Here is a 25,339-nt window from a genome sequence, read left to right as displayed (position 1 = left end):
TTTTTTTTTTATTCACTGCAAATTCTGTGCCCTGAAAAAAAGCCAAGCTAACACATACTTACTCCCCCAAATCCCAGATAAAGAGTTAGAAAATGTTAATTCTTTTAAACTTTGAAACTATATTTACTCTTCTTCTGCATCAATCAATGGAGTCTAAATGTTTTTAGGAAAACAGCCTGTGTGGACAGCACAGTAAGTTTTCTCCGCTCCAAAGGAACTTGTTAAGAAACTATTTTGGGTTTTTTTTTTTAGTGATGCTATTGGTATAGGTAATAAAGTTCTAAATGTGGAATAAAAAAATAGATTCTTAATCATTAGTGCAATAATTTCACTCAGAAAGAAGACATATCACATTTTGTATCACAGCAAGAGCTTTTTATACTGCCTCCAAAAATATATGCTGAACTGTGTTTAATTACTTTCTTAAATTAAAAAAAAGATTGTTGCTGTAAAAAGATAGTAAGAATCAAAACCAGAAAAAATTGGTAGTGCTGATAAAAAAATAGATTATGCTGACCATACTAAAGCAATTTTCTAAAATTAGCATTAAAGATCTAATGATATGCATGCAGTTTCACATTATTTAAAATAAATATATGTATAATCAGCATAATTCAACTTCATTTAGTGTTACTATGAATATATATTAAGAAAACCAATTTTTAAATCCAATTTACTCATCTTGACATAGTCATAAAAATAAAGTTCATTTCCGAGGACTGAAGTTTCTTGATTTTTTGAAGAGCTGGCAAGTTCAGGAGAATGGACTGATAGCACTACAGTACCCATAATAGACAGAAATCAAATTACATTGTATGTAACACCTGAGCTCTTTTAAACATCCTTTTAAACAAGCATGAAAAATGCCAATGACGAAATATTTTGGGATAGGCTTCTTTTATTTGGGAGAAAAATACACTTCCTTAAATAGAAAAGTGTTTTGAAAACAATTTTATTCAGCAGGTGTGAAAAGTGTGTGTTCAGGATTTCTCAGAAGACAGGTGTTAGAGAACTCCTTTAATTTCCTTTGAAAACAGGGTTTGTTCTGTGGTCTCTGTGAGGAAGAAGATCTCTTTTTCCAGATCTTTCAAGACTCTTTTGGAAGCCTTCCACGGCGTTAGTGAAGGACTGTGAGGTTAAAACGTTTCCCTTTATGCCAGCAGTAAGTTCCCTGTGACAGTTCCCCGGCTGATGAGAGTTTGCAGACAAGCCTGGAGGGTACCCAGGGAGCTGTGCTGGCTGCTGCAGGGAGGGGCAAACCCTTAGAATAACATGGATTGTTGATTTCTCTGGATGCTCCTACACATCTGTGATGTTCTGACCTTGCACAAGGCAGCTCATACAGAGCAGTGGGAGTGATGCTGGGAAGGTGTTCCTGGAGGCCTGACACCTGTGCTGGGTGTTTGTGAGGCTCCCTAAATGGAAGACTACTAATTTGAAACAACAGGAAGAGAACAAATAAAAATAAAGTTTTCTTTAATGCTACATGTCAATGTCTAGAGCAATATTATGCTCACTGCAAACCTCAGCTAGCAATCCAGATAACAAAACTTTCCAAAATCCATATCCCAACTGAATATTCACTGAAGTCTGTGCTCCAGTATTAGTCTTCTCAATCTCATCCAGTGATGTAAGAACTGGCCCTTAAGGGTGGCAACCCAATGCTCAAAATTCTCCAAGGACTTTCTCAGTCTTGTACCAGAAGCAAGAGAGTGAAATCTATCTACAAATCAATATTCATCTGCATAGGAAAAGAGGACTATGATCCTTAAGTCATGTAGAGGATACTCTGTTGTTCTACAAAGTAATTACATATTATATTAAATTAATTGAATTGAGGGTTTCCATTTCCAAAATCCATTTGCCAAAAAGGAAAAGAAGAAAAAAGCTGGTGAAGTAGACCACCTCTTCAATAAAAGTGTAAGAAAAAAACCAACCAAAACTGAAAACCAAAACCAAAATCAAACACAGTGTGATCTATAATTCGATAACATAAACCTAATCAAAACCTGAAAATGTTAGCAACAAAATGCTATGTGTTTGATATGGCCACTAAATCACTGATGTTATATTTCTTCAGAATACCATGGTTTAGAATATAGTGTGGGATTAAAATTCAAAATGAAAATTATAATTGCTTTTGAGTTTTACCAAAGAAAATAAGAAAATACATTGATTCCTAAAATTATGAAGTAGATAATATATTTAATCTGTTACAGAAAGATGTTGATAATACATGAAGAAAATCCAGATGCTTATGGAGTTACCAGCTCCTAAAACATAAAAAAATTCAGATACAATGTTTTGTGGTTAATGATAAAATAAATTACTTAGTAAACATGAAGTGTAAGTGATAGAATTACTACTACCTTTTTTCTCTGGCAAAACTCAAACAAGAACCTCTCCCGTGAAAGTGGATAAGCATCAGATACAGAAGATATTAAACAATGCCTTCTCTGTTCATGTGCAGGGTTCAGCATGAATGTTGGCAGCACACAGCCAAGGACCTGAGTATTTTCCAAGGGAAAGTGATAGTCAGAGGAACAGTTTCCAAGAAGTGGCATGTGCCCATGATGCAGCAGACCTTTAGCTCTTCCTAAAACTGATTTTGCTCTCAAAACTGCAGTAGAAAAGTGTACACCCCTAGTATTCTGCCCCCCACTAGGCTAATTTTGTTACAATCACACCTTTCTCCCACTGTTTTCTTGAGGTATAATTTAAACCTGCATTCACTTATGCTTATAAAACCTTCAGCAATTTCTGCTAGAGAAAAATAGAAAAAACAGGATGAAAATACTTGACTATCTTGGAAGATACAATAGAATAGGTGAGATGAATGAAGCAGTAATATATAAAGAGCAAGCCCTAATGAGCAAGTAAAATATGCAGAAAATCAAAGGCCTAGTTTAGAGCATTATGTTTATCAGAAAAGGCAGCTGCTCTTGGGAAGCTGCAGCTCATGGCATCAGATCATAATGAGTCATCATCACCAATTCCCCACATCCTACCTCACAACCAAAAAACACACAGACTAACCAAAGATTAAAGTACAAGGCTTATCTTCAGTTATGAAGCAAAAGGAACAGTCAAGGGGACTACCACTTTGTGAAAGATTATAATCATGGTATTAGATATTTCCAGGCTGATTACTCACCCTGATGTAAATTCCTACTGGTGAGTAGGCAGACTGATGTGAATAGTACTACCTGCTTAAGTATATGATAATCCAAATATGGGAGATAAATTTGGATAAGGATTCACCAAGGTTCAGATAATTCAAAGTATATATCAAAAAGATAACTTCTTAACAGGTTGCCTATGAAAACTATTCCGTGTAGAAATTGACTGATTTTATTCCTGCTGTTCTTCTTTTTGTTAAAAGAAGTAAAACCTCTATAAACCAAAAAATTGCCTTTATTTCTGCACAACTTCATAGTTCTGAAAAGGGTAAAGAAAAATAAAACTAGTAAAAAATGTGTCAAATTACATAAAATGTATGTGTAAAGTAGACAAAATTCCATCTCATTTTTGAAGGACAGTTTTATTCAACTTCAGTGGACTCATTCAAATTCATTATCGCTCTCCAGGGTCCAACTGAATCACCTCATTAGTATAGATTTCTTCTGTAGAACTGAAAAAAGAGCTCAAAAATGGTAGCTCAAACCATATAAGGCTATGATACGTGCCCAAAATTATGTAAAACAAAGACATATGAATGCTTCTAAAATACACTTCACAATTTTGTTTTTGTTCCATTTGTTTTTTGTTTTTGTTTCTTATGGGATGCCTTTTGAAGACATTGTCTATATTCATGATATCTGGGAAGGAAGGATTCTGAAACACATCATCCTTCATCATCTTCTGCTTACAGATATGATTACCTTGATTAACTTCTACCTACCCTCATCCTGTCACCTGAAACTTACAACTTCTCAGAGAAGTTCAATTTCTCACATTAGTACATGTTGATAATTTTCAGGCTAAATGTTTCAGGCTAAAACATCTAGTGTAACCTAAATACTTTAAATAGTTAAGTGTTTGCTATCAGAACTGAGAAGACAATAATATGCTTAGCTGCTGGAAAAGATTTTGCATAAAAAGTGTACTATTAGTGTATGTATATTTCTAGCTGTCTCTCTTTTTTTCCTCCTCTATAATGGTATTTGAGAGTTTCATGCAATGCTATAATTTTCTAAGTTGGAGCATTAAGAGAAAAAAAAATCATAGCATACATCATAGACTAATGAGATTAGGTATCCCCAGCCCTATCATGTGCCCATGAGTGGTAACAAAACTATGCAGTGAATTTTTAGGAACAGAGTTAATTTAAAGATATTGCTGCTATAAAACCAGTTTTAGTTCCCTTATTTTGTGTGCCTTGTTACTTTTAAATCAAAAGTCCAGTAAGAAACCAATGTGTATGTGAAAGAATTAAAGTCAACTTTCTGCTCCAATAAGACAGAGCTCAAACCTGCTGTCTCCCTGCTTTTCTACCAGTACAAAGGCTGCTTAGGGAAGTAGAGCAAGTTCAAGTGCTCATGCTGCCCTGACAGTTCTCAGGGAGAGGCACCAGCAGTTCCTTCAGAGCAGGTCAGCTCCCTGCTCATGTCTGCTGAGAATGACAGTCATAAAATGAGCTGAGCCCTGTACTTATTTGTTTAGGATTTCCATACAACAGATTGCTATTTCCCAACCTAGAAGTACTTTTAGGTGAAACAACACAGTTGTACTTGTGACAAAGTGTAGTAAGCCAAAATGGAAGCCAGTCTCTATTTCAATGTAAAGACATATTTCTCAGCAAACATAAATTTGATTCTATCCAGTCAAAAGACTTGCTTTTGCAAAACCCTGTGTAGCAGTAATATTACAGGGTTGAAGTTAGCTTCAATGACACCTATTCAGCTGGTAAAATGATAATAACTGTACAGAAAGCCAGACTTGCTTCTCAGGCTTTCAGAAAAATTGCAGTTTTATCCCCCATAGTCTTGCAGTTCTAAAAGAAGCACTGATATATCATGAAAAGCTTCAGAATGTCTTATTTGGAAGGGCACCGTGAGTATTTATGGCAAAATTTGGGTTATGTATCCTTTTGGTTTAGGAGTAATTAAGGACATGCACTTGTCTAATAGCATTCAGCTTGAATTCATTAACAAAAAATAACAAAAAGACTTTTCTGTAATTTACTTAAGTTGAATTATTCCTTCAGAACAGAATATCATGGTATTCTCAATTTTTTCCTGCTTAACATGTTCTTTAATACAGATGTGCATACATGTAGCAATTGGAGGGTGAAGGAATGATTGCATTGCTTCTCAGGAGAGCATGCACTCTGTGGAAGCAAATGGCTTGTGTGAGATGTCTCTAAAATGTCTCTGAAGGTTTGTGATAGTCCATCCAAAACCAAGTTAGAAACTGAAAGAATGTGGTAATCTGGAAGAAACTTGCTAAATATGTAGGCTTTTCTAGTCTGTTTGCCATTAAAAAAATCATATGAATTTTTGTGTTCTGCCAGTGAATTAGGCTGGTTTCAGCAGTGTTTCTTTACACAGTGTGCAGTGCTGCATGAACACAGCTGTGCTGCTCCACAATGACTTCTGTGCTGGCAGCTCAAATATCTGTGTGTCACAGTGCTCTGCTTTCCCAACTGCAGGGGTAGCACAGCAAGCCTGTCTGGCTCCTTTCCTGCTCTCTACACATAACCCACATCTACCACACTGGAAACTCAAAGTCTTGTAGAAATATAATGTCCGGTCTTAAATAATGCCATCTTGTTTCTAAAAGAAGTCTCCATGGTACATATTCTCCATGGTACTCACTGAAGCCCCTCTGTAGTGCTATATAGACTCTCTCCTTTACAGAGGGAAAGACTTTAAGAGATAGGTCCAGAAAGTGCAGTGAATTGCCCTCTTGGGATTGCTTTCCCTCTCCTAACTACAGAATAACTCTTGAAGGTTAGCTGACTTCTTGGTGGCTAAAGTTACCTAAGGGAAAACCACTCATGCGTGCATTTTGAACCTCTCCAAGCTCACAATTTTGGGTCAATTATATATAATATTGCAAGTGAGATCATGATCCTGACTGATAAAATACTGTTAGAAAAGATGAGAAAGAAAGGTGCAGATTACTAGTTACAAAGAGAGAAAAAAAAAGGTGATCAAAATATTTAAACCTAAAATTTAGGTGGCATGACATGTAAGGTTAGGCAGTCTTTCAAATTAATTAAATACTTAACTGTCAGAGACACACCTGTATCTTAACTCATTGACTGTAATACAAACTGAGGGATTTCGAAATGCAAATATTGAAAGCTGGCTTTCCCACACGTATTATTGTGCACCCAACCCAGAGCTGAAGATTTGACTCTAGCAGGAAACTATGATCATTCTTGCATATCTATGCATGAGAAAGAAAAGACAGACTTGCAGAACTCACAGAGAGACATCAAACCAAGAATAATTTGAAAGATTAATGTATTGTGGAATAGATATATCCTAGTCACTGGACTGTAAGTCCAGGAAGAATGCAAGCCAAAATTGGTCTATCCCAGAACTGGAGGGTACTCATCCAAAAGGAATTACACACCTTACAATGAAGCAAAACATTCTAATTAGAAAAATAACATTTCCCAACCTGTTAAAGCTTTGATTTTTTTTTTTTTTTTTTTTTTTTCATGAAAACACATTGCTTTGGGCTAGAGGAAGTTCTAAAAGCTTAATAGGTGAAGGCAGCTAACAGCCTGCTTACCACCAACAGATTGCAGATACTTTTGCAGACATTGACAAAATAAGTATTTGGGAAATTCTACTGGTCTTTTCAGCTTAATCCTGCTTCATGAAGTTTCCACTCTAAACAGAGAATAATAAATGTCAAGGGTTTGTTTTGTTTAATTTTCCATATCAGGGAAGACTTACAACAAACATTAGAGTTTTGTCTGGAAAACTCTATCTATGCTATATTTATGTGTTTATACCTATGACTTAAAAATTGTTCAAGGAACATTAGGAAGTATGAATCCCTAGCTGAACTTGAATAAATTATATTTTAAGAACATAAAAAATCAGTTTTAGTGCTACCAAAACCTATGTAAAATAAAATGTAAAAGCTATGCTAGATTAAATTGAACTAATGTGTTAATCCAGAGATGCTTTCAAGGACACAGGATCCATGAAGATTGAAAAGTCTTCAATACAAAGAGCAACTAGTAAAGGACTGGTAAAGATTTTTTTCAGTAAATAGCCTGTCAAAACTGATTATTTATGGGAAGTGATATTAACTTTCACCTGAAGCCTAATTTCCTAAACTAAAACATTTTCCTACTCCTTTGAGTATTAACTTATTTTATGCTTTTGCCACTTAGATACCTTCTAACAAGAGAGCAAGTGATGAAGCAATGATGGAAAGCTATATTATCACTCACTACACTGTATCTCCTATGTGAAAGGAGAGAGATCTTTAGTTCCCCAAACTGGATACCAAGATCTTGCTCTAAAATGTTAAGTTTATGAAATGTTGCTGTTATTAGTACTTTCCTGCATTTCTGTGTGTTGCTTTTTAATGCCCTAAAATGGACTACCAACTCTATCAAGGGATTCAGTTGCCATTTTGCACAACACCAAGTTAAGCATTCAGACACCACCAACACTTTCCAGCCTCCAGACAACAGCAGCACAGTCCAAGCTCATGGTGCTCACACACCAGGTCCCTCCATCCCTGACCCTGCCAAGGCTCTTGGACCTCAAACTTTTTTTCAAGAGGTATCAGTCTCAAAGTCTCACCCCACAGAGAGAACCACTATTTTTTCTGAGTGCATGTTTGTCATAGCATGCACTGTAGGAAAACAAAAACCTCCACATAAACTAAACAAAACAAAACACAACAAACAAACAAATTAAAAAACAACAATAAAAAGGGCAGAAGCATGACTTAAGACTTTCTGAAACTGCAGAAAATTAAATTCCCTCTCGGGAAACAGACAAACCAAACCCACTTAATCTGATCTACAGAGAGAATAAGACTTCAGATTGTCTGCCTCCCAGGAGGTTCCCATTAACCAGAAAGTATTCATTATTTGACAAGACAACTTTTTAATTTCCCCCTCTTGGAACTATTTAGTTTGCTTTTAAATATTTATTCAGCTAAATAGCGAGCAATTCACTCCACAGACCAATGTTAGTCGGCTCTCAGTGAAGAAAGGAGGTCAGGTTTAAGTTCCTGCTCCATTCGCTATTTAATCAATTATCTAAATTGGCAAGGTTTCAAGGGGAGAAAGTCACTAACTTCATCCCAAAATAACCATTCAGTGAGTAGCTAGGGCACATTTCTGACCTGAAAGTGCCTAGGAGTGAAATTTTTTCTCAACTCAGGAGTGTGTTTATGTGTTTAAAAGGTCATCCCCCTCAGTGGTAAGTGCTCTAATTACTGGATATTTGGGCATCAATTAGCAGCATGTTCTAATATTTTTGCAGAAAAGGCAGATTGGTCTTACATGTTTATTTTCAGGGGACAGTAGAGATCTCTCCACTGCTGAAAAGAGATTCATTAGAAGTGTAGGTTTTACAAGTATTACTGCCCCATCATATTTTCTTGCTATTCTTCCTTCTGCTTGATGATTTCCCTGGTTGCCCCTCTTAGCCATCTAGCTCCTGTGCTTGGTGCAGAAAGCCTAACCAGGGTAGAGAAAGTCCTTGTAAACCAAGTACCTGTCAGTTAGACATTGCAATGCTTGATGGTTGCATCCAAAAGTGTTAGGGTGCTAAAAGCAGACCAATTCACTACATCACTTTTGGTGTCTTGTCCCCATGAACCATCCATATTTCAGTGTTTATGAGGTGTATGGGCACCTGTCAGGAAGGTAAACAGTACAGACTGGGTAGTGGGAAACCCAGAGAACTATGTAATGTCATGGCACTGAAAAGGTACTTTGATACAGAGAAGAGTGTTAATCATAAAGTGCTTAAAATTTTACCCAGACAGAAGTTAAACCCATGTATAAAATTAAAAAGAGATCCATCTATCTGTTCAGGTTCAGATTTTGTTAGTAAAGAAAACTTATTTTTAGAAACTGAAGGGAGGGGAAAAAGGAACAGAACAAAGCTTTCTTTTAAAATAAATCATAAGACCTGTGCTGGTGTTGTCCTAATAATACTGTGACTAGATTTCCTAGCCAAAATATTGACAGTCACCGTTCAGTTCTGCTAATTTCTTTCTACAGTTGTGGCACTGCAACCTACTACTCCCAGAGACTGTACCAAGATAAAAATGTTGGCCACACCTGCAGGAACCATGATCAGAATGAGGGAAATAAGTATTTATTTACCCACACAGTAATGGTGAATGACTCTTTAGCCTAGTCCCTGACACAGCTGCCCAAGGAATGAGTAACTGATTGCAGTACTTGGTCCATGAGCCAGAACAATGACATATTTACAGTTCTCAGACTTGTTCACCCTTCAGAAGACTTAGGGTTCTTCTGGGGACAGAAGCAAATAAAAATTTTAAGGCTAAGAAGTGATTTAGGAATGTGCAATTTCAGGAGAAGGTGGTGGAGTTTGTTGTTGGGAGCCTAGGAGACCGTCACTTGACTGGGACATGATGCTGGTTTGCAGTGAATCCCAATTGCCATACTTTGGTTAGCTTTGGAAGCAGCCTTGGTGTGCATGGATCACATTTGTCTTAAAGCAAAGTAAACTGGACCCTCTGCTTATAGTCTGTACCAAATGTACTGTAACCTGCAGTGGGGACACAAAGAACTAATGAACTAATTAGTCCTTCAAATAGCCTCAAACTGCTTTCAGGGTAGCAGTATTATGTCTGAGACAACAAACTGGATCTAGTCTGTAGTAAAACATATTGATCATGCTTAAATATAAGGACCTCCACACCAGGTACTTTGATCTACTGCTCTGCTCCCATTCTGCTGAATTGGTTGCTAATACTCACAAAAACATCCAAGTCACATTTTCTTCTGCCTAGAAACATTTACAGAGCTGTAAGTCCTTGTGTGGATTTTGCACTCATTCATCACAGATAATTGTTAGTGAAAACTTCAAATTTCCCCCATTTTTTTCCTCCCTGTGGCAAAAAACCCCCCAACTTTTCAATAATTAAGAAGGAATAATTGGGGAAATGATACAAAGGACAAGATGAAAATTAAGAATTGCAATAAAACAAACAAGAAGAAAATTTCACAGAAGTTAAGGAAATGTTAAGTAATGACTAAGAGGGAACAAACTAGAAAGGAAAACAGGTGGTAATGAATCAGGAAGAAAATATTACTTTGAAGCAATGATTTGCAGAAAGCTTAAAAAATATACATACCATATATATATATAGATCATTTTGTATACATTCAAATGCATACATACCAGCAGAAAGCTATCTATTCTGATCAGAGACTATCTTCTCAAGACTGTACCAGCCTTTACTCATTGCTGGTGAAATAGCCTATGATTACTGCATATTACATCCCCTTTATGGGATCAAAATTGTTGCCCATATTTTGGGGAAAATCTGTGCTAAACTAATTTTGTATACAAGGAGGCATGGCTGGAGATGGGCATTGGGAACTTAGAGCCTTGGCTTCCATTTGTAGCTGTGCTTCTCTGACCTCCAAGCAGGGATAATTCTGGAGTTATTTTTTTCTACTTACCTGAAAACCATAGATAATCCATAACCATTACACAGCATTAAGCACTTACAAAAACAAGACACAAGCATCAAAATTGCTTGTTCTGTAACAACCCAGTGAAAGGAACAAATATCTGCATAGTAATGTGAGCAAAAAGAATTACAAATTAAGCCAATCCAAAACAGTTCAAGACAAAAAGTCACTTCATAAATCCACCACAGCATATCGGTCTATTGGGAAAAGAACCACAAAACTGCTGAATTTCAGGGAAGAGGATTTTAACCAGGTAGGGTACCTGAGGAGATCAGCTGCTGTTGCAGACCAGGGAGAACAAAAGTATATATTTGTGTGTATGTACATATATATACTTTTATATATATGCATATTGCTTTATAAGTGCATGTATATGTATATATGCATATATACACTAAAGAATTATATATATATATATATATACACACACACACATGTATGTATAGGTATGTATGTATACAGGCTAATAATATACTTTAGACAGAGTGATTCTGTTCATCAGATTAAACCACTGCTATTATATACTCTAACATAGAAAACTGCAGGTTTTCCCAGTAAAAACTGGTAGGATATTATATCATTCCTGCAGACCTACAGCTGCATGAAATTTTTTTCTGGGAAGAATGATATTTTTATACCAAGAAAAAAATAATTGGAATTTTGCATATTTTAAGAAAGAATTGTTTTGAAAGAGGTATATTTATAAGGTTTCTCTTCTGAAATACCTTTCCACTGCAGTGTCTTTTGCATTATAAAGAAGTAACCAATTGGCTTGATTTTAAAATAGTCAATCTTTTAAATTTATCTACCTTTGAGTTCACCTAAAGCAGAATTACTGACTGAAAAAAGGTCTACTTCTTAAACACTCAATTTATGTTTTTGTTCTTTTGGAGAACTGGTTAAACTATAAAATTTTTATAAATGAAATAATGTTTTCAAATGGCTGAGTGCTTCATTGATAACATAACAGACTCTACTTATGCACTTTTACTAAATTCAATTGATTCATTCATACTGTAGTTTGCAGGTACACACACATAGCAGCCATCTTCCTATTTATTTCATTTATTGAATGAAATTAAATTATTTTCAAGCTCATGAAATTTTATCTACTGTATAAAAATTCTCAGCATTGAGTTTCATAGCAGTGCTGCTGTGTTTCACTCCAGTGCAAGCAGTTTGGAGTTCCTTCTCATTGAATATTTGTACCACTTGCCATGCAAGGCTTAAACATCTATTGTCTGGAAATATCTATAAACCAGATGCAATTATTGTGGTTTTGTTTTGTTTGGACTTTTTGGTTTTTTTATGTTGTTGTGATAGCTTTTAACATACATATTCTCTCATCTATTTGCAATTGCCTTCCCTAGAATGTCTGTGGAAAGAAGAATTTTCATCTCAACAGGGCCTTAAGGAAACACACTTTTAGCTATATACATTTTAACTGCCAAAATATTTTAAACATAATTTAAAGATTTCTCATTGCTTTCTCCCTAAATATTCTTTTTGAATCCCAAATACTGTCAGCTTGCTGCAGGTGGGCACGCAGGCCAGTGCTGGAGGTGCAGCAGGTCAGGAAGCAATGTGTACAGTATTTGGGCTCATGAGGTGAAATAATTGGAGATTTTGTCTGTGTTCCCCAGGAAGCTGTGCTGGGGAGGCAGCTGGTGGTTCCTTTGCTCACCAGGCATGCTGCCCAGAAAGGGTGGCTGGTGAGCATCTGTAGGGAAGCCATGGAGACCATCCAAGCAGTGAAGTTCAATCCCTTCCCTGAGCTCCTACCTTCCAACTCTAATACCAATCCTAATACTGAATGTAGGACATCAGCTGGCTCAGTGTAGCTGGTTGAGGTGAATGCTGTTTGTGGCAAATATTCTCACTGGAAAGTCTCCTAATTATTGCAAGTTCTAGAATTAGCCAGCTTGTTATGTTCCCAAAAGCCATTTGTTGGATACTACTGCATTTTCTTTCTCCATTCATCTAAATGAGGTTGCTTAAAAACTCTTTTTTAAGTCGGGTAGTTTCAAGAAACTAATTAGCATTTGTGTCAGAGCAATCTTACTTCATTATGCTTAAACATTGGCCTTTAAACTGCGGCTATTTAGAACTGCTGAATAACAGTCCTAAGCAGCTAGTTTGTGAAAATCTTCTATTGTCAGCCTAAATAAATCATAAAATCAGTATAGTCTATGTTGATAGCCTTGGCTGATAAATTTTATTCCAAACATAACATATAGGCAATAATTTAATTGCTTTCTAAGTGTAGTTGGGTGTCCTCTCACTCAATTTAAATGCAATACTCAGCAGTAGAGGCTGTAAAACATTTCCCATTTCAAATTCTAAATTGCAAAACTTAATGTTTTTCTGTTTTTCAAGTTAAATTAGTAGCCTTCTATTACTGACTCACACTAATGCCAATTCTAATTTCAAAGCATGAACTATTTCCATTGAAAAATAATCATGATGAAGAATTCCAGATCAATTTCTACCAAAAGTTCTACCCTCTCCCTCTAAGACATGACTTTCACTGCTTTGCCAAACAGCAAGGACTCAATCCTGATAAATACAAAGTACTTGTCACATTAATAACTTGATGTACATGATCATTTAATTTATTGGAATACACACATTCCCCATGCTCTGCATCTACACAAATAATTTTAGGATTGATGCTTTCATTCACCGCAACCTTAATTTTATGGAAAGTGTTATTTCTCTTGCTTAAGCCATGGAAGAAACTTTACTGAAATCTTATCCTGTCAGAGTATGAGTTCCACACATTTTGCTTCCCATAACTCAAATAATTTTGCTGGTTTTAGTTTGAAAAAAGAACAAACCTCAGAAAAAAAATATTTAAATTGTTTCTGATATGCTGGTATGTGTATTACAATACACATACAATACCTTTTATTCTATCCAAAACATTTTAGTGAAGAATCTGTTTTTTGAGGACTTCTGAATCTGTGCCTTTTATTTCAAAAGGAGGTGTTTGAAATGTTGTTCTGATAAACAGAGAAAATTGGTTTTGCTGCTTTGTGAGCCTGCTTCACCCTGTGGTGTCTGGCATGGTCTCCTTGCCACCTGCGTCCATCTGTCCTTGGTTAGTAATCTGCTCTGGCTACTGCTGCTGGTACCTGACTTCACAAGATGTGGTGACTCATTTCAAGAAAGTCTTTGAACACACAGGAAGTTAATGCTGCTAAATTTTAAAAATAAAGGCTCTTGAAAAATACAAAATACGCACCCCACTGCCCACTCCCCCCAATATTCCATATTTTTAAAAGCCCATATTTGTTGCCTCAATGAGAAGAATAATCTTGAAGGAAGCATATGCTTTATGTCATTGTGATCTTCAAAGTTTATACCTTATGGATACCTGCCTCTCACCTCTATTCTAACACTGGAATGGAAAACAGGCTTTCCTGCAATTTCAGCTCTAACACACTTTCTCAGTTTGAAATTCCTATAGTAGCTGTCCTGGATAAACTAAGAGGAAGAAGACATCTGTAGAAAAGATGAGACACCATTGAACAGATGGATTATTAATTAAATATTCATTTTCAGTATTGGTGGCTTTCCTTAATTCAGTAGCATTATTTACATAGTAGGTTTGGACTATAACATAAAATGATTACAATAACTATAAGCTGATTTTTTTTTCCCAAAAGAGTACTAGGCTTAAATTAGACAAAATAAGCCATTTTACATAAAAATCCATGATAACAGATGTTTATTTAGTCTACACTTGTTTTTACATCTATGTATTTATTTGATATTTTAGTGGCAGATGTGAGGGGGAAAACCCAACACTCCAAACATTAGTATTAGAATGTTTCAATTAGATTGGGAGATCCAGATATGGGAGTGTATGGCTAAATAATTTTCTACTGTCAGATCAAAAATGCAGCATTATATGGTAAGGAAATACGAATCTATGAGGGTATATGCTCACAGATTATGTACGTATTCCAGAATCAGATATCAGATGTTTACAGTCTCTCTATAAAATAAAACAAAACAAAGAAAATAAAACCAAAAATAAATGGTGAAAGTGCTTTCTTAGAACAAAATAAAAATGTTTGTGTGTTTTAAATTCATTTCTCTCTACTCCAGTTTCTGAAATACAAACAAGTGTTTCTAGTAAGCTATCCTTGAAGAGCTAAATGTCCCAGGGGACTGGTAATCACATTTTTGGAGCCTTTCACCTCTAGTTCACTGATTCAAATACAGCCAACATGCAGTAGTGATGGAAAATCATTGAGATTTGAAAGCTGGTTTGTGGCCTGTGTGAAATGAGCTGGTATTTCCCTGCATTTCTTAGAGGACCCTGAGCAGGCACTTGGCACTTCTGAAAGCTCCTTGCAGGACCCCCTCACGGAGTCACAGCCAGGGCTGCTTTCTTTGAGGAAGGCAGGGACTGAGGTTACCAACTAAAATCCCATTCCAGACAAATTTCCTCAGTACTCTGATCACTTGGAGCAAATTGGTCCTTAGCCACCTGGAAGATCTCGGTGAGCAAACATTTTCTCCATGTCAAGAAGCTACAGCCAAATCAGGCTGAAATAGCTGATCATTCTGGGGTGACCACACTGCACTGTTGCTTCCTGTGCTCCACAAAGGTTGGGTGAAAACAGTTTCATTTTCCACTTCTGCTAATTTGTTACTTTGCACTTTTCATTGGCATTAAATATACTTAATTTAGGAAGAAATACGGCAGAAAAAATGCTTCTTTCTGCAGAAACAAATTGCTGTATTTTTTGAGGGCAAGGGTGCCTTTATCTCTTTCTTTAGACAGAGGTTCATCAGTAGTTAGGACAGTTAATAAAATGTTCTTTGCTGAAATATTACCTGCCATATTCTAGGAAATTTGTCTGACAGTAATTTTTCTCATCAGCCACAAATTATCTCAATTCTGTTTCCCAGTGAAGGCTTTACATTATCTCTTAAATGATTGCATCTCCTTTATGTTCAGGGCTTATCTTCACAAAACTTGCATATGTTTTTATGAAAATAAAGTAGGTTTTCAGTAGGTTGTATTTAATATGTTGTATTAAGAGTTTCCTCAAAGGAAAGAAAGAAAAGTCTATCTTCATTGAACACTAAATATAACGTGGGGAAATTAAAACATTCAGATGTCATGTCAGCTATATATGTTGTCTTCTATGATGTCACATTTGATTTTCTTTTTTTATGACTTTGACAGCATCATATTAAAAATTTGATTCCACTATGACAGTACAGGCTTTGAATTATTCAGCTTATGAGTGCAGTCTTGCAAGAAGACTGTTTTGTATTTCTTGCCATTTCTAAAAACTGACATTTAAAAAAATATAAAAAGAAAGGGAAAACCATTACTAATAACTAATTAATAACTTGAGCTTGGCAAAAGTAGCATCATTTTAATAGAATATCACATCAATTGAAACCAGATTAACTATAAAGTGCCACATTTTTCAAAAGCTACTCGAAATGTTATTCTCAGGTTGACATTTTGGCCCCCAAAAATAGATAGCAAGCCTCCAATTCATTTTCAGTGAAATCAGGACTTCCTTCCAAATGAAGAAAGCCCATACATTTCTAATCTGATTTTAGAAACTATCACTCTGGATTCTCGTGGTACTTGGTTGAATTACTTTTCCCTTAGCATACGCTCATGCTGTCAATGTTTACTGAAGTCAATGGGGCTTTTTTCATTTGACTTCCATAAGGGAGTCAAACAGATAACGTTGGGGTCTCTTGGGCAATTTTTGCATGTCTTTCAGGATTTATACTGTGTATTTTTTCCCATGATGACTAGTTTTTGCCAGATTTCCCTATTGTTTCATTTTATCTCTGTCTGGTGTTAAAAAAGTGCAATCTGTTGGTTCATTTATATCAAATAACTTTATTTGGAACCCTCTTCAGAGTGTCCAAATTTGTCTTTTCTTCATTACGACTTAAAGTTATTTTTAAATCAGTAAGGATATTTTTAATCACCAAAGATAGAAATAACTACCCTCCATCTTGATTAAATTAATCTAGTCCTTTCGCACCAGAACCTAACAGCAAATAATGCCATTTTAAGAAACATGTTATTCCCACTCCCTAACATGAAAATTTAGTGGTAACAGATATGAAAATATCATTCAAAGTCAAACCTTTTTCCAGTAAACATGACTATTATTTGATCACAATAAAGCTGCCCCTAGCACAACATGTATTATTCTTTCTCACAAGAATTATCTGAGCTGTGTGGGCAGGTAAGAATTGTAGGCCTGACTACTGCTTAGGAGGGTAAAGTGTGGAATATTCTACATAAGATACAAAATAAACCCTTCCAGTGATGATAATGGGGAAAAATACAAATGATCTTTTCATGTCCCCATTCCTCAAAAATGGATAGCAGGTCTTTCTCTGATGCTGCTCACAGCAGTGCCTGGGGAGAATCTCATACTGATTTAGCTGGGATCAGAATCATGACCAAAGTTATACTAAGAAATGTGCTTGCATTCCCTCAGAAATATCTGATCTTTATTCATGAGTTTTATCTGTCATTAAAGATATGTATTTTGCTGTTTTTCATATCTCTTCCAGCATCTCTAAATTCCAACTCGAAGATAAGAGTGCCTGTTTTCATTATAAAGAGTGAAAATTAGTTACGGATCACTTGCACTACATTATTTTAGTTCACTTATTTAACCTGAATCTAGTCTGTTTCTACACATGAATCACCCTGGGACAGCATTTTTTCATCCTTAAATAAACATTTACATGTTTACATTTACATGTTGCTTTCCTACTGATAAGCCAAACATTTCAAAATGTACAATTGTAAACAAGATATCACAATTCAATAACATTTCATTTTGCAGTATCAATATCAGTCTTCAAATATTCTGGTGGAAATCAAAATGCAGGGGCTACCAGGACAAAATCCTCTGTCCTTATCATTTACTGCTCAGTCTCTACCCAAGCAAACTCTGGTCAAAGACAAAAAATGGTGTCTACAAAAGTGCAGAGTAAAAATGTCCAAGTGGTATATCCTGCTACCAATTTTACGTGTTTTTAACATCCATACCCCTCAATAGTTTCAGGTTTGAACACTGTGTTCCAAAATCTGGCTGAACTGAAATCAGAATCAGAGTGATTCCCTTAGAACTATATGTGTTTTGACTGAGAATAGGCTGCCCATTAAAGGTGATAGAGAAACTCACTTCCACAATAACCTTTAAATTTTATTGTTTGAGACTGCCACCAGCTGAAACCATTCAGATGAGTCTCAGAGAGATTCCTCACTGCATTACAAGGAAAAAACTATCATCCTGTGACTTGTACAGAAAAGCAAAAACTACAGAATTGCAAGGTTTTGCAAATGATGTGCTCTACTTGTATGCAAGACCACTTGAATCCCTTACCCAGCATTACACAGGACTAAGGAATCCTCGGGAGTAAGAAACAACACCACGAAAAAGTGTCAGTAAAACACATGAAGAAGCACAAGGCACAATCAAGGAAAAAATTCAACAAAATTTAGCAAAAAGCAGGAATTAGGCGTGGAGGGAATGACATCTTCCCCCAGCCTCCTCCAGTCATTAGTGTTATCACAGCACCAGCTTCTGGAGAAGGGAGTGAAGATTGAGTGCGAATCTTATTTTTCTACTTGTTGTCTATTTGGCAAAGAGACAAGAGGCTGCTTTATTAATTTTTTTTCCTTTTCCCCCCCTTTTATTTAAGGCAATTTCCAGGTCGTTAACATTACCCTGTGCCAGAGACAAAAAAATGAAAGAAGCGGGGAGCGCTGCTGCCATAACAACCCTTCGACAGGGAACTATTGGGATACAGATAGTTACTATACTAGCTACCACCAGCCGTGTGCATCATGACACATAAAAACCAGAAAACCCTTTTCAGAGGCAGCATCCCGTCGTTTGCACTCGCGGCTCTGGGTGGCGAAAGCAGAGGAAGCACAGACTCCTAGCCCTCCCCCCCGCCTCCCCCGGCACTTTATTTATTTAGTAATGGAGGAGGGAGTGTTAGCAAAGTCCATCTGAGCGCTGACCCTGCCCGAAGCCGCCCCGAGCCCCGCGGGAAGGGCCGCGCTCGGCGGCTCCGGGAGGGGACCGGGACCTCCGCCACCTCCCTGCGGGCGGCTCCGGGGAAGCCGCCAGTCCTGCTGGGCTGGGTCCTGCCTGCCCACCTCCAAATGGACCCTTGCAAAAAGTTAAGGCGCTGCCCCCTGCCCGGGTGCCCGGGGTTGCGGCAGAAGGGGGCTCGGGGTGTCCCGGCCCCGGCTGGCAGCGGCGCTGTCGGGGTGTCCGTGCCCGCTTGTGCGAGATCCTGTGGGAACGGGCAGCGGTGTCCGGGGAGGGCAGCGGGGCGGGAGCCCCTTTCCTCACACCCCGGGGACATCCCTGCTGCCCGCGGACCTCCCGCACGGGCGGGGGTGCGATCGCGGGCCGGGACCCTCGGTCCCCCGGGGCGGGGACAGGGAGGGGGTGCGCAGCCTCCCCCGGGCCCCCCGCTCCCCCCGCGCTCATCCCCGGGGCCGCTCCGGGATGGGGGACGCAGGGCAGGTGCTCCTGGGGCGAAGGCGCAGGGCCCGTGACTCACCCGTCCGAGGAGGGGGCTGCGGCTGGCGCGGCGGCGGCGCTGCCCCCGGGGCGCGGGGGGCTGCGGGGCAGGAGCAGCAGCGGGCGCGGGAGCAGGGGCGAGCGGCGGGGCCCGGGCTGCTCCTGGGCGCGCTCTCGCTGCCCATCCCCGGCGCTGCCGCCGCCGCCGGAGGAGGATGCGAGGGAGAGTCAGCCCCGGGCGCGGGCACGCGCAGCGGCGGAGCGGGGAGGGGGGACCGGGAGCGGCGCGGGGGCGCGCAGCGCAGGGGGAGCAGCTGGGAAGCTCGGGCGCTCTCTCTGGCAGCCCTCTGTCCTTCGGCGCTTCCATCCCTTTATTTTCCCGTTCTTCTACCTCTTCTCTCTCCTCATCCCTGCATCCCGCATCCTCCCATCCATTCCTCCCTCATCCTTCCACCCCTCCACCCGTTATCCTCCTTCATCCTTCATCCCTCATCCATCCATCCATCCATGGTTCCCGCCATTCCTCAGCCGCTCCGCTCCCCGGGCCGCGGAGCCTCCGTCCCCCCGCGGTCCCTCTCGCTGCAGGGTGTCCCCGGAGCTCCCCGGGGCCACGGCAGCCGTGATGCTGCTCCCGCCGGGCTTTCGCACCATTCCCCTCCCCTCTTTCCCTGCTCCCGGGAAGGGCGACCTGCCCCTCTGAAGGGCAGCAGGTTCCCAGCCCGCTCCCTCACTGCCCCCACAACTCCTAAAAAAAAAAAAAAAAAAAAAACCAAAAAAAAAAAAGCACTGTTCGAGCTTTCCTATCCTACTCTTCCTTTCTTCTGCTTTTTTTTTTTTGTTTGGTTTGGTTCCCCCCCCCCCCCCCCCCCCCCCCCCCCCCCCATACGGCAGGAGGAAAAAAACAGATCTGTGGTAGGAAAAAAGGGGGTAAACAAGAGGAAACATAGAATACAACAAGCATTGACTGTATGAGAAATAAACCCCATGCTGGATTAGTTCTTAAAAAGCAGTCTTTCAAGTCTGCTCCTGAAACCTAAAGGATTTCTTGGATGTTTATTCAGGATCAAGAGTAATACTGATGATTAAAAATAAAGGAAAAAACAACTCAAAGTACATTGTGTAAAGAGGAGACCTATGAATCAAGTGAGTCAAATAAACAAGCACACCAAAAGCTGGCTATCAACTCTTTATCCTTGCCCTGAACTCTCCCTGCATTATATAATGTTGATAAACTGCTGCAAGTACGTTTGGGGAAAAGATACTGCAATGATGAGAGCACACTGCTTTTTATCAGAGCACATTAGTATCCTTACCTGACAAGTAGTTGCTTCAGAGGTTCATTTGCACGTTTCTCATCAACCCTGCAAGTAAACAATTTACTAGATGTTCAGTGCAGACATATGATTCCCTGGTGTCACTGTCTCTGTCCTAGACGTTTCTGAATGGCTTGCAGATTAACTTACTGTGCTCTCCTGCTCTGCCTTGTACCAGGAGCTGTGCAGGTATCAACAGCTCCCGCTTGTGAAGCCAGGAAAGAGAGAGATTGGGTAGATTTCCACGTAGCTCCACAAACTGCTGATTTGCTGTAAGGGCTAGAGTCACTTAGAGAGTCGGTCTGGTCTTCTAGCAGGTTTATTCGGAAAGAGAGGCCTGACCCAAAATTCACTGTAGACGATATTAATATTTCTATAACCATGATGGGAATTGGTTCAAACCACTGTGAGCTTACTGTTGGCGTGAATGTATTTTGGAGTGCAGTTATTCTAGTGAGAACTCCCTGGGAACAGGAAAAATTACTCCCAGGGAGTAGGAAAAGGTACTAAAATATGCATCTTTTTCATAAGATTATTCAGAGAAGGTCAGGGACCTCTCTCTGTTTCCGTGCAGCTGTTGGCAAAAAATATGTACTAGAAGGCAGGTTACAGACCCTGGCTAAAGGATGTCTCCTGTCCTTGTAGGCTCAACCAAGCTACCAAATACAAAAAGAAGGGGAAGGGAAATTACAGGTCCAGTTTGGGGCATCACTAAAGTCAGTAGGAGAAGATCTTAATGTTTCCTTTTGAACCATTGCTGCCTGCAGAAAAACTGAACAAATTAATCTTTCAGTGCTTTTTTCTTCTCTGCTCTCAGTCCTGGGATTAGATCTAAGCAGCCCTCTAACTCGCAGATTTTTGTATTTTGCCTGTGTTTTTCCCTCTCCCTCCTCCTCTTTGCCTTCTCCAGCACAGGATCCAGGCTATCAAGAGAAATGGAAGAAGTCAGAAAAGGGAAATTGGGCAGTGGGAAAGATTTGGGCTCTCACTTGCTTCTCACTTGCTCTCTAGTGTTGATGAATGACTTCAGTAGAGACAATGTAATAGTAGCCCGGTAGTTAGAGTCATTCCTGAGAAATGAGAGACTGAGTGTAAACAATTTTTTCACTGAAATTTAGAATAGGAAATGAACTGTTGAGGTCCTGCCTTTCCTCAGATGAAGGGCTTCAGCTCTCCTATCTTTGACTACAAATTCAGTTTGCATTAAAGCAAGCTCGTATATGCCGACAGAAATCTTTTTCACCAAAATTATTTTGTTGAAAATTGGTCAGTTCTTCAGGAAATTACAGGTTTTGCTTGAGATTCTTGCATGTTCTTTATATATTTGTGCAAGGGTTTATGTTTATGTACAAGGATTTAGCTGTTTTTAAATTATAGCAGCATTTTGCTTATGAAGAATACAAATATTGACCTTTTCATTTCAAAGTCATTGTAGTGAACTAGTATATTCTCAGATATGAGCTTTCATCTCTTCTATAAAACATTTGTAATTGCAGTAAATATTTTTTTTCTCATTGAAGATAAAATGTAAGCCCTTTGTGATTATACTGTTGCTATATAAATTGCCTTTGCAAATGCTGGCTGCTGAGCTTGCCACCTTACACTGGAAATACACTTATGCTGTCTTCTCTCTGAAGGTTCCAAAATATTTTCTGAGAGAACAGTAATAGGTTTTATCCACATAATGGAAAATGTGGATACTAATAAATATTTTAAAAGTAAAAAAGCACGATACTGTCAGGGTCAAAAGAAACAGAACAATAATACAAAAATAAAAGAAACAATTCCATTCTCAATCAGTTCCCCAACTGCAAAAGTTGATATTCATCAAGATCATGTAAAAAGATTTGTCTTTTATCTAACATGATCTGAATATTTATATTTAAGAGCTTACTGAAATTCCTACATGCTATACATAAATGTGTGCTCTTCCACTGATGTTGTTTCCAAATGTTAGTCCCATCAGTGTTTGCAAGGATAGGACTCCTCTTTTTGTCCATGCATTTTAAATGGACCCAGAACCCAATGCTTGTGGGAGTCCCATGTGTATTTAACTATTTGTAATTGACTGTTGGCTTGGGGGTTAAGTGAATAATTTTAAAATCTATCATCCTCTGGCTTGCTGTTCTTGACACCCATTAGTCATGGCTTGCCTTAGACTTGGCCCTGTTTCTCAGCTGGATTGCCTGATGCCAGTACCTGGAGCTGTGCAATCAGCCTTAATGACCTTGATAAGCACAGGGACTTGATGCAGTTTGCAAAGCTGTGGACAAGGCATAGGATTCTAGACTGGGACAAGAACTGTGTTGTACAGTGAGAACTGAACCCCGGCTGAGGCTTTGGGTTTGATTAAGTTAAACAAATAACACAAAATATTGCTAATATTTGAATCTGAGAAAGAGCTTTGTGCTCTAAACACACTGACATCTGACGGGTTTAATTCTCTCTTTTTTAGGCACTTTTATACTGTCAATGTCTTTATTTTAGAGAAAATAAAATACATCACTTTGAAAAATATTTTCTATATGGAAATGTAGATAGTAGGGTAAATTAAAGCTTTCTGTAATTCACAGAAAATTTGTTTGCCCTATGTTTTATCAAGGACAAACAAAGATTAAGTGAGAATGAGTAATCTGTTGTGAAGCTTTGGGGTTTGGGTTTGGTTTTTTTCGTGTGTATATGCATAGTTCCACTTTTGTTAAGTAAAGCTGTTTGCTAAACAGCAGTTTCACATTATACAGGACAATCAGATTTAAAATTTAAAATTAAATGCTTTTTCACTATGACTCATAGGACTGATCCTGAAAAAGTGTTTTGCTCTAACTGGCCAAGACAAAGTAAGGACTTAGTTCTTGAATCCAGACTGGTATGAAGTAGCACTGTCTTTAAAAGGACCTTTTTGCATCTAAGCCTCAAACTCCACTGAGCTCAAAGGATGGCTCTGAAAACTGCAACTATTCTAGTTAAGACTTTCTGTCATGAATTTCTTAGCAAATTTAGTCGTTTTCTCTTACCAAATACAAAGAATTTTACAAGCAAGCTTATTTCAGCTGGTGTAAAAAGTGTGAGAGAAGAAATGAAATACATTAAAGTTACTCCTTTTCTATTACAGAAACAACTTAGGAGAGGGAAGATATAATCAGAAACCAAACATACAGACACTGGTACAACTTTCTTCCCATTTTAATCAAGTGTAAAAGGGACAAATAATTGAACTAAGGAACTTCAATATACTTACAGATTCTCATAATATCCAGTAAATCTTTACAGTTCTGCTCTCCAAGGAGGTTCTTGAGTAAATAATAATGACTTTGGCCTCTTGGATAAATGAAGATGGATGCACTGAGAAAAATCTAATTATAGATTTCTCCTGCCTCTTTCCTGCCTTGACTCTTATCTTGTGCACCAGTATTATACTGTTCATACCTTATATATATATATATATATATATATATTTCACTGATGGTACACTAAAAGGAAGCTCAATACAGGAAAAAGGAAGAACAAAAACTTCAACAGATTTGTTCCTATATTAGTTCAGTGTTAAATCTGGTGGTTTTGGAAACAAAAAATCTACCAATTTTCTTGAAAATTGTCCAGTGCTACCAAGTCAATACAACTAGGTTGAAAACTCTGTCTGTTCTGTGTATCATCAACAGAATTGTTCACTAAGGGCAGTGTCTTCACTAGGAATGGTTTGAAGTTGTTCCTACAGTGGTGTGCCATAGCAGTAAATCTTCCTAAAAAAGGATGTGGCTTCTCTTGTGAAAGTTATGTATTGCATACTTTACTTGATTGCCTTTGAATTAAACAAGCTAAGCAGCTGAACAAATTTAACAGCTAAAAGCTCTGGGGTTTTTTGTGGGTTGTTTTGTTTAGCTTTTCTTTTTAAAATGCGAATATGCTTCTAAGAGGAGCTTCTGTAAGACATTTTCATATCAGTGGATCACAGGTCTATGTCCAGAGAAATCTGCAATGTAGGCATAGCTGAATTTCAAGTTGGAACTGGCAGTAGAATGTAGAAACTGTTACTGGGTGCATTACTGGAAGAAAATAAGGACCCAGCTGGTCTGACCATTTTTGCTGCTAACACTGAGGTGAATAGAAATACAGCCTCTTCATGTGAGAGCCCAGTGTGGCTAGGCAGAGCATACAGTTGGAAAAATGGGCATGTTTTCTATTTGAAACTAAAGTCAATTAGAGAATGGTTTGAGCTGGGAGGGACCTTACAGATCGGTAGCAACCCTCCTTGTGCTGGAAAGGGACATTTTCCACTAGAACAGGCTGATCTGTATGTGTGTGACCAAACTAATGAAGAGAAGTACAAACATTTAACTCCACAGTAACTCATTTTACAGTGTCCTTGAAGGGACATATTAAACTTTAAAAGCCTTCTTGCCCATGTGAGGGTTAATCCTCTATTCTCTCAGAGTGTTTTTCTTCAGTATCAGTTACAACGGTTAAAGATTAATTATAGATCTGACTCTTTTTTTTTTTTTTTTCACTGTTCTCTTAGATTCCTGGCTTCTCTCATTAGTCTGGAAGGACTATAAGGTGTGTGGAGTCACAAACCATCATTTGTTCTCACATCTTACAATATGTAGGACAAAAGGATCATGGTCCACCAACATGGTTCCATCTAGTAGCTAGCAATAACAACAATGCATCAGCTTCAAATCCTATAATCACGTGGGCTGGACAGCTGGGACATATGGAAAGCCTCAAATTCCTTTGATGTTGGCAAAATATGCAATGGAGTGGGAAGCAGCCGTGAAAAGATTGTGTATGTAGACATGTCGACAAGCCAAAGTTAGTAA

At 38.4% G+C, this 25,339-nt stretch overlaps 1 protein-coding gene across 2 annotated transcripts in view; it reads right to left on the bottom strand.

Moving 5' to 3' along the window:
* Window positions 1–19,450, bottom strand: part of FUT9 (fucosyltransferase 9) — a 94,605-nt gene extending 75,155 nt beyond the window's left edge. The window contains exon 1 of one of the 2 annotated variants that reach the window (XM_079298795.1): window positions 19,250–19,450. In XM_079298795.1, coding sequence (XP_079154921.1) covers window positions 19,250–19,394 — 145 coding nt within the window. In that variant the 5' untranslated portion in view covers window positions 19,395–19,450. The remainder of the gene's footprint in view (window positions 1–19,249) is intronic. The other variant, XM_079298796.1, reaches the window with a different exon arrangement.
* Between the last annotated feature and the right edge of the window lie 5,889 nt (window positions 19,451–25,339).

The sequence above is a fragment of the Erithacus rubecula genome (assembly GCF_903797595.1).
Source record: "Erithacus rubecula genome assembly, chromosome: 2".
Classification (NCBI taxonomy): Eukaryota; Metazoa; Chordata; class Aves; order Passeriformes; family Muscicapidae; genus Erithacus; species Erithacus rubecula.
This window is presented reverse-complemented; position numbering and strand designations above follow the sequence as displayed.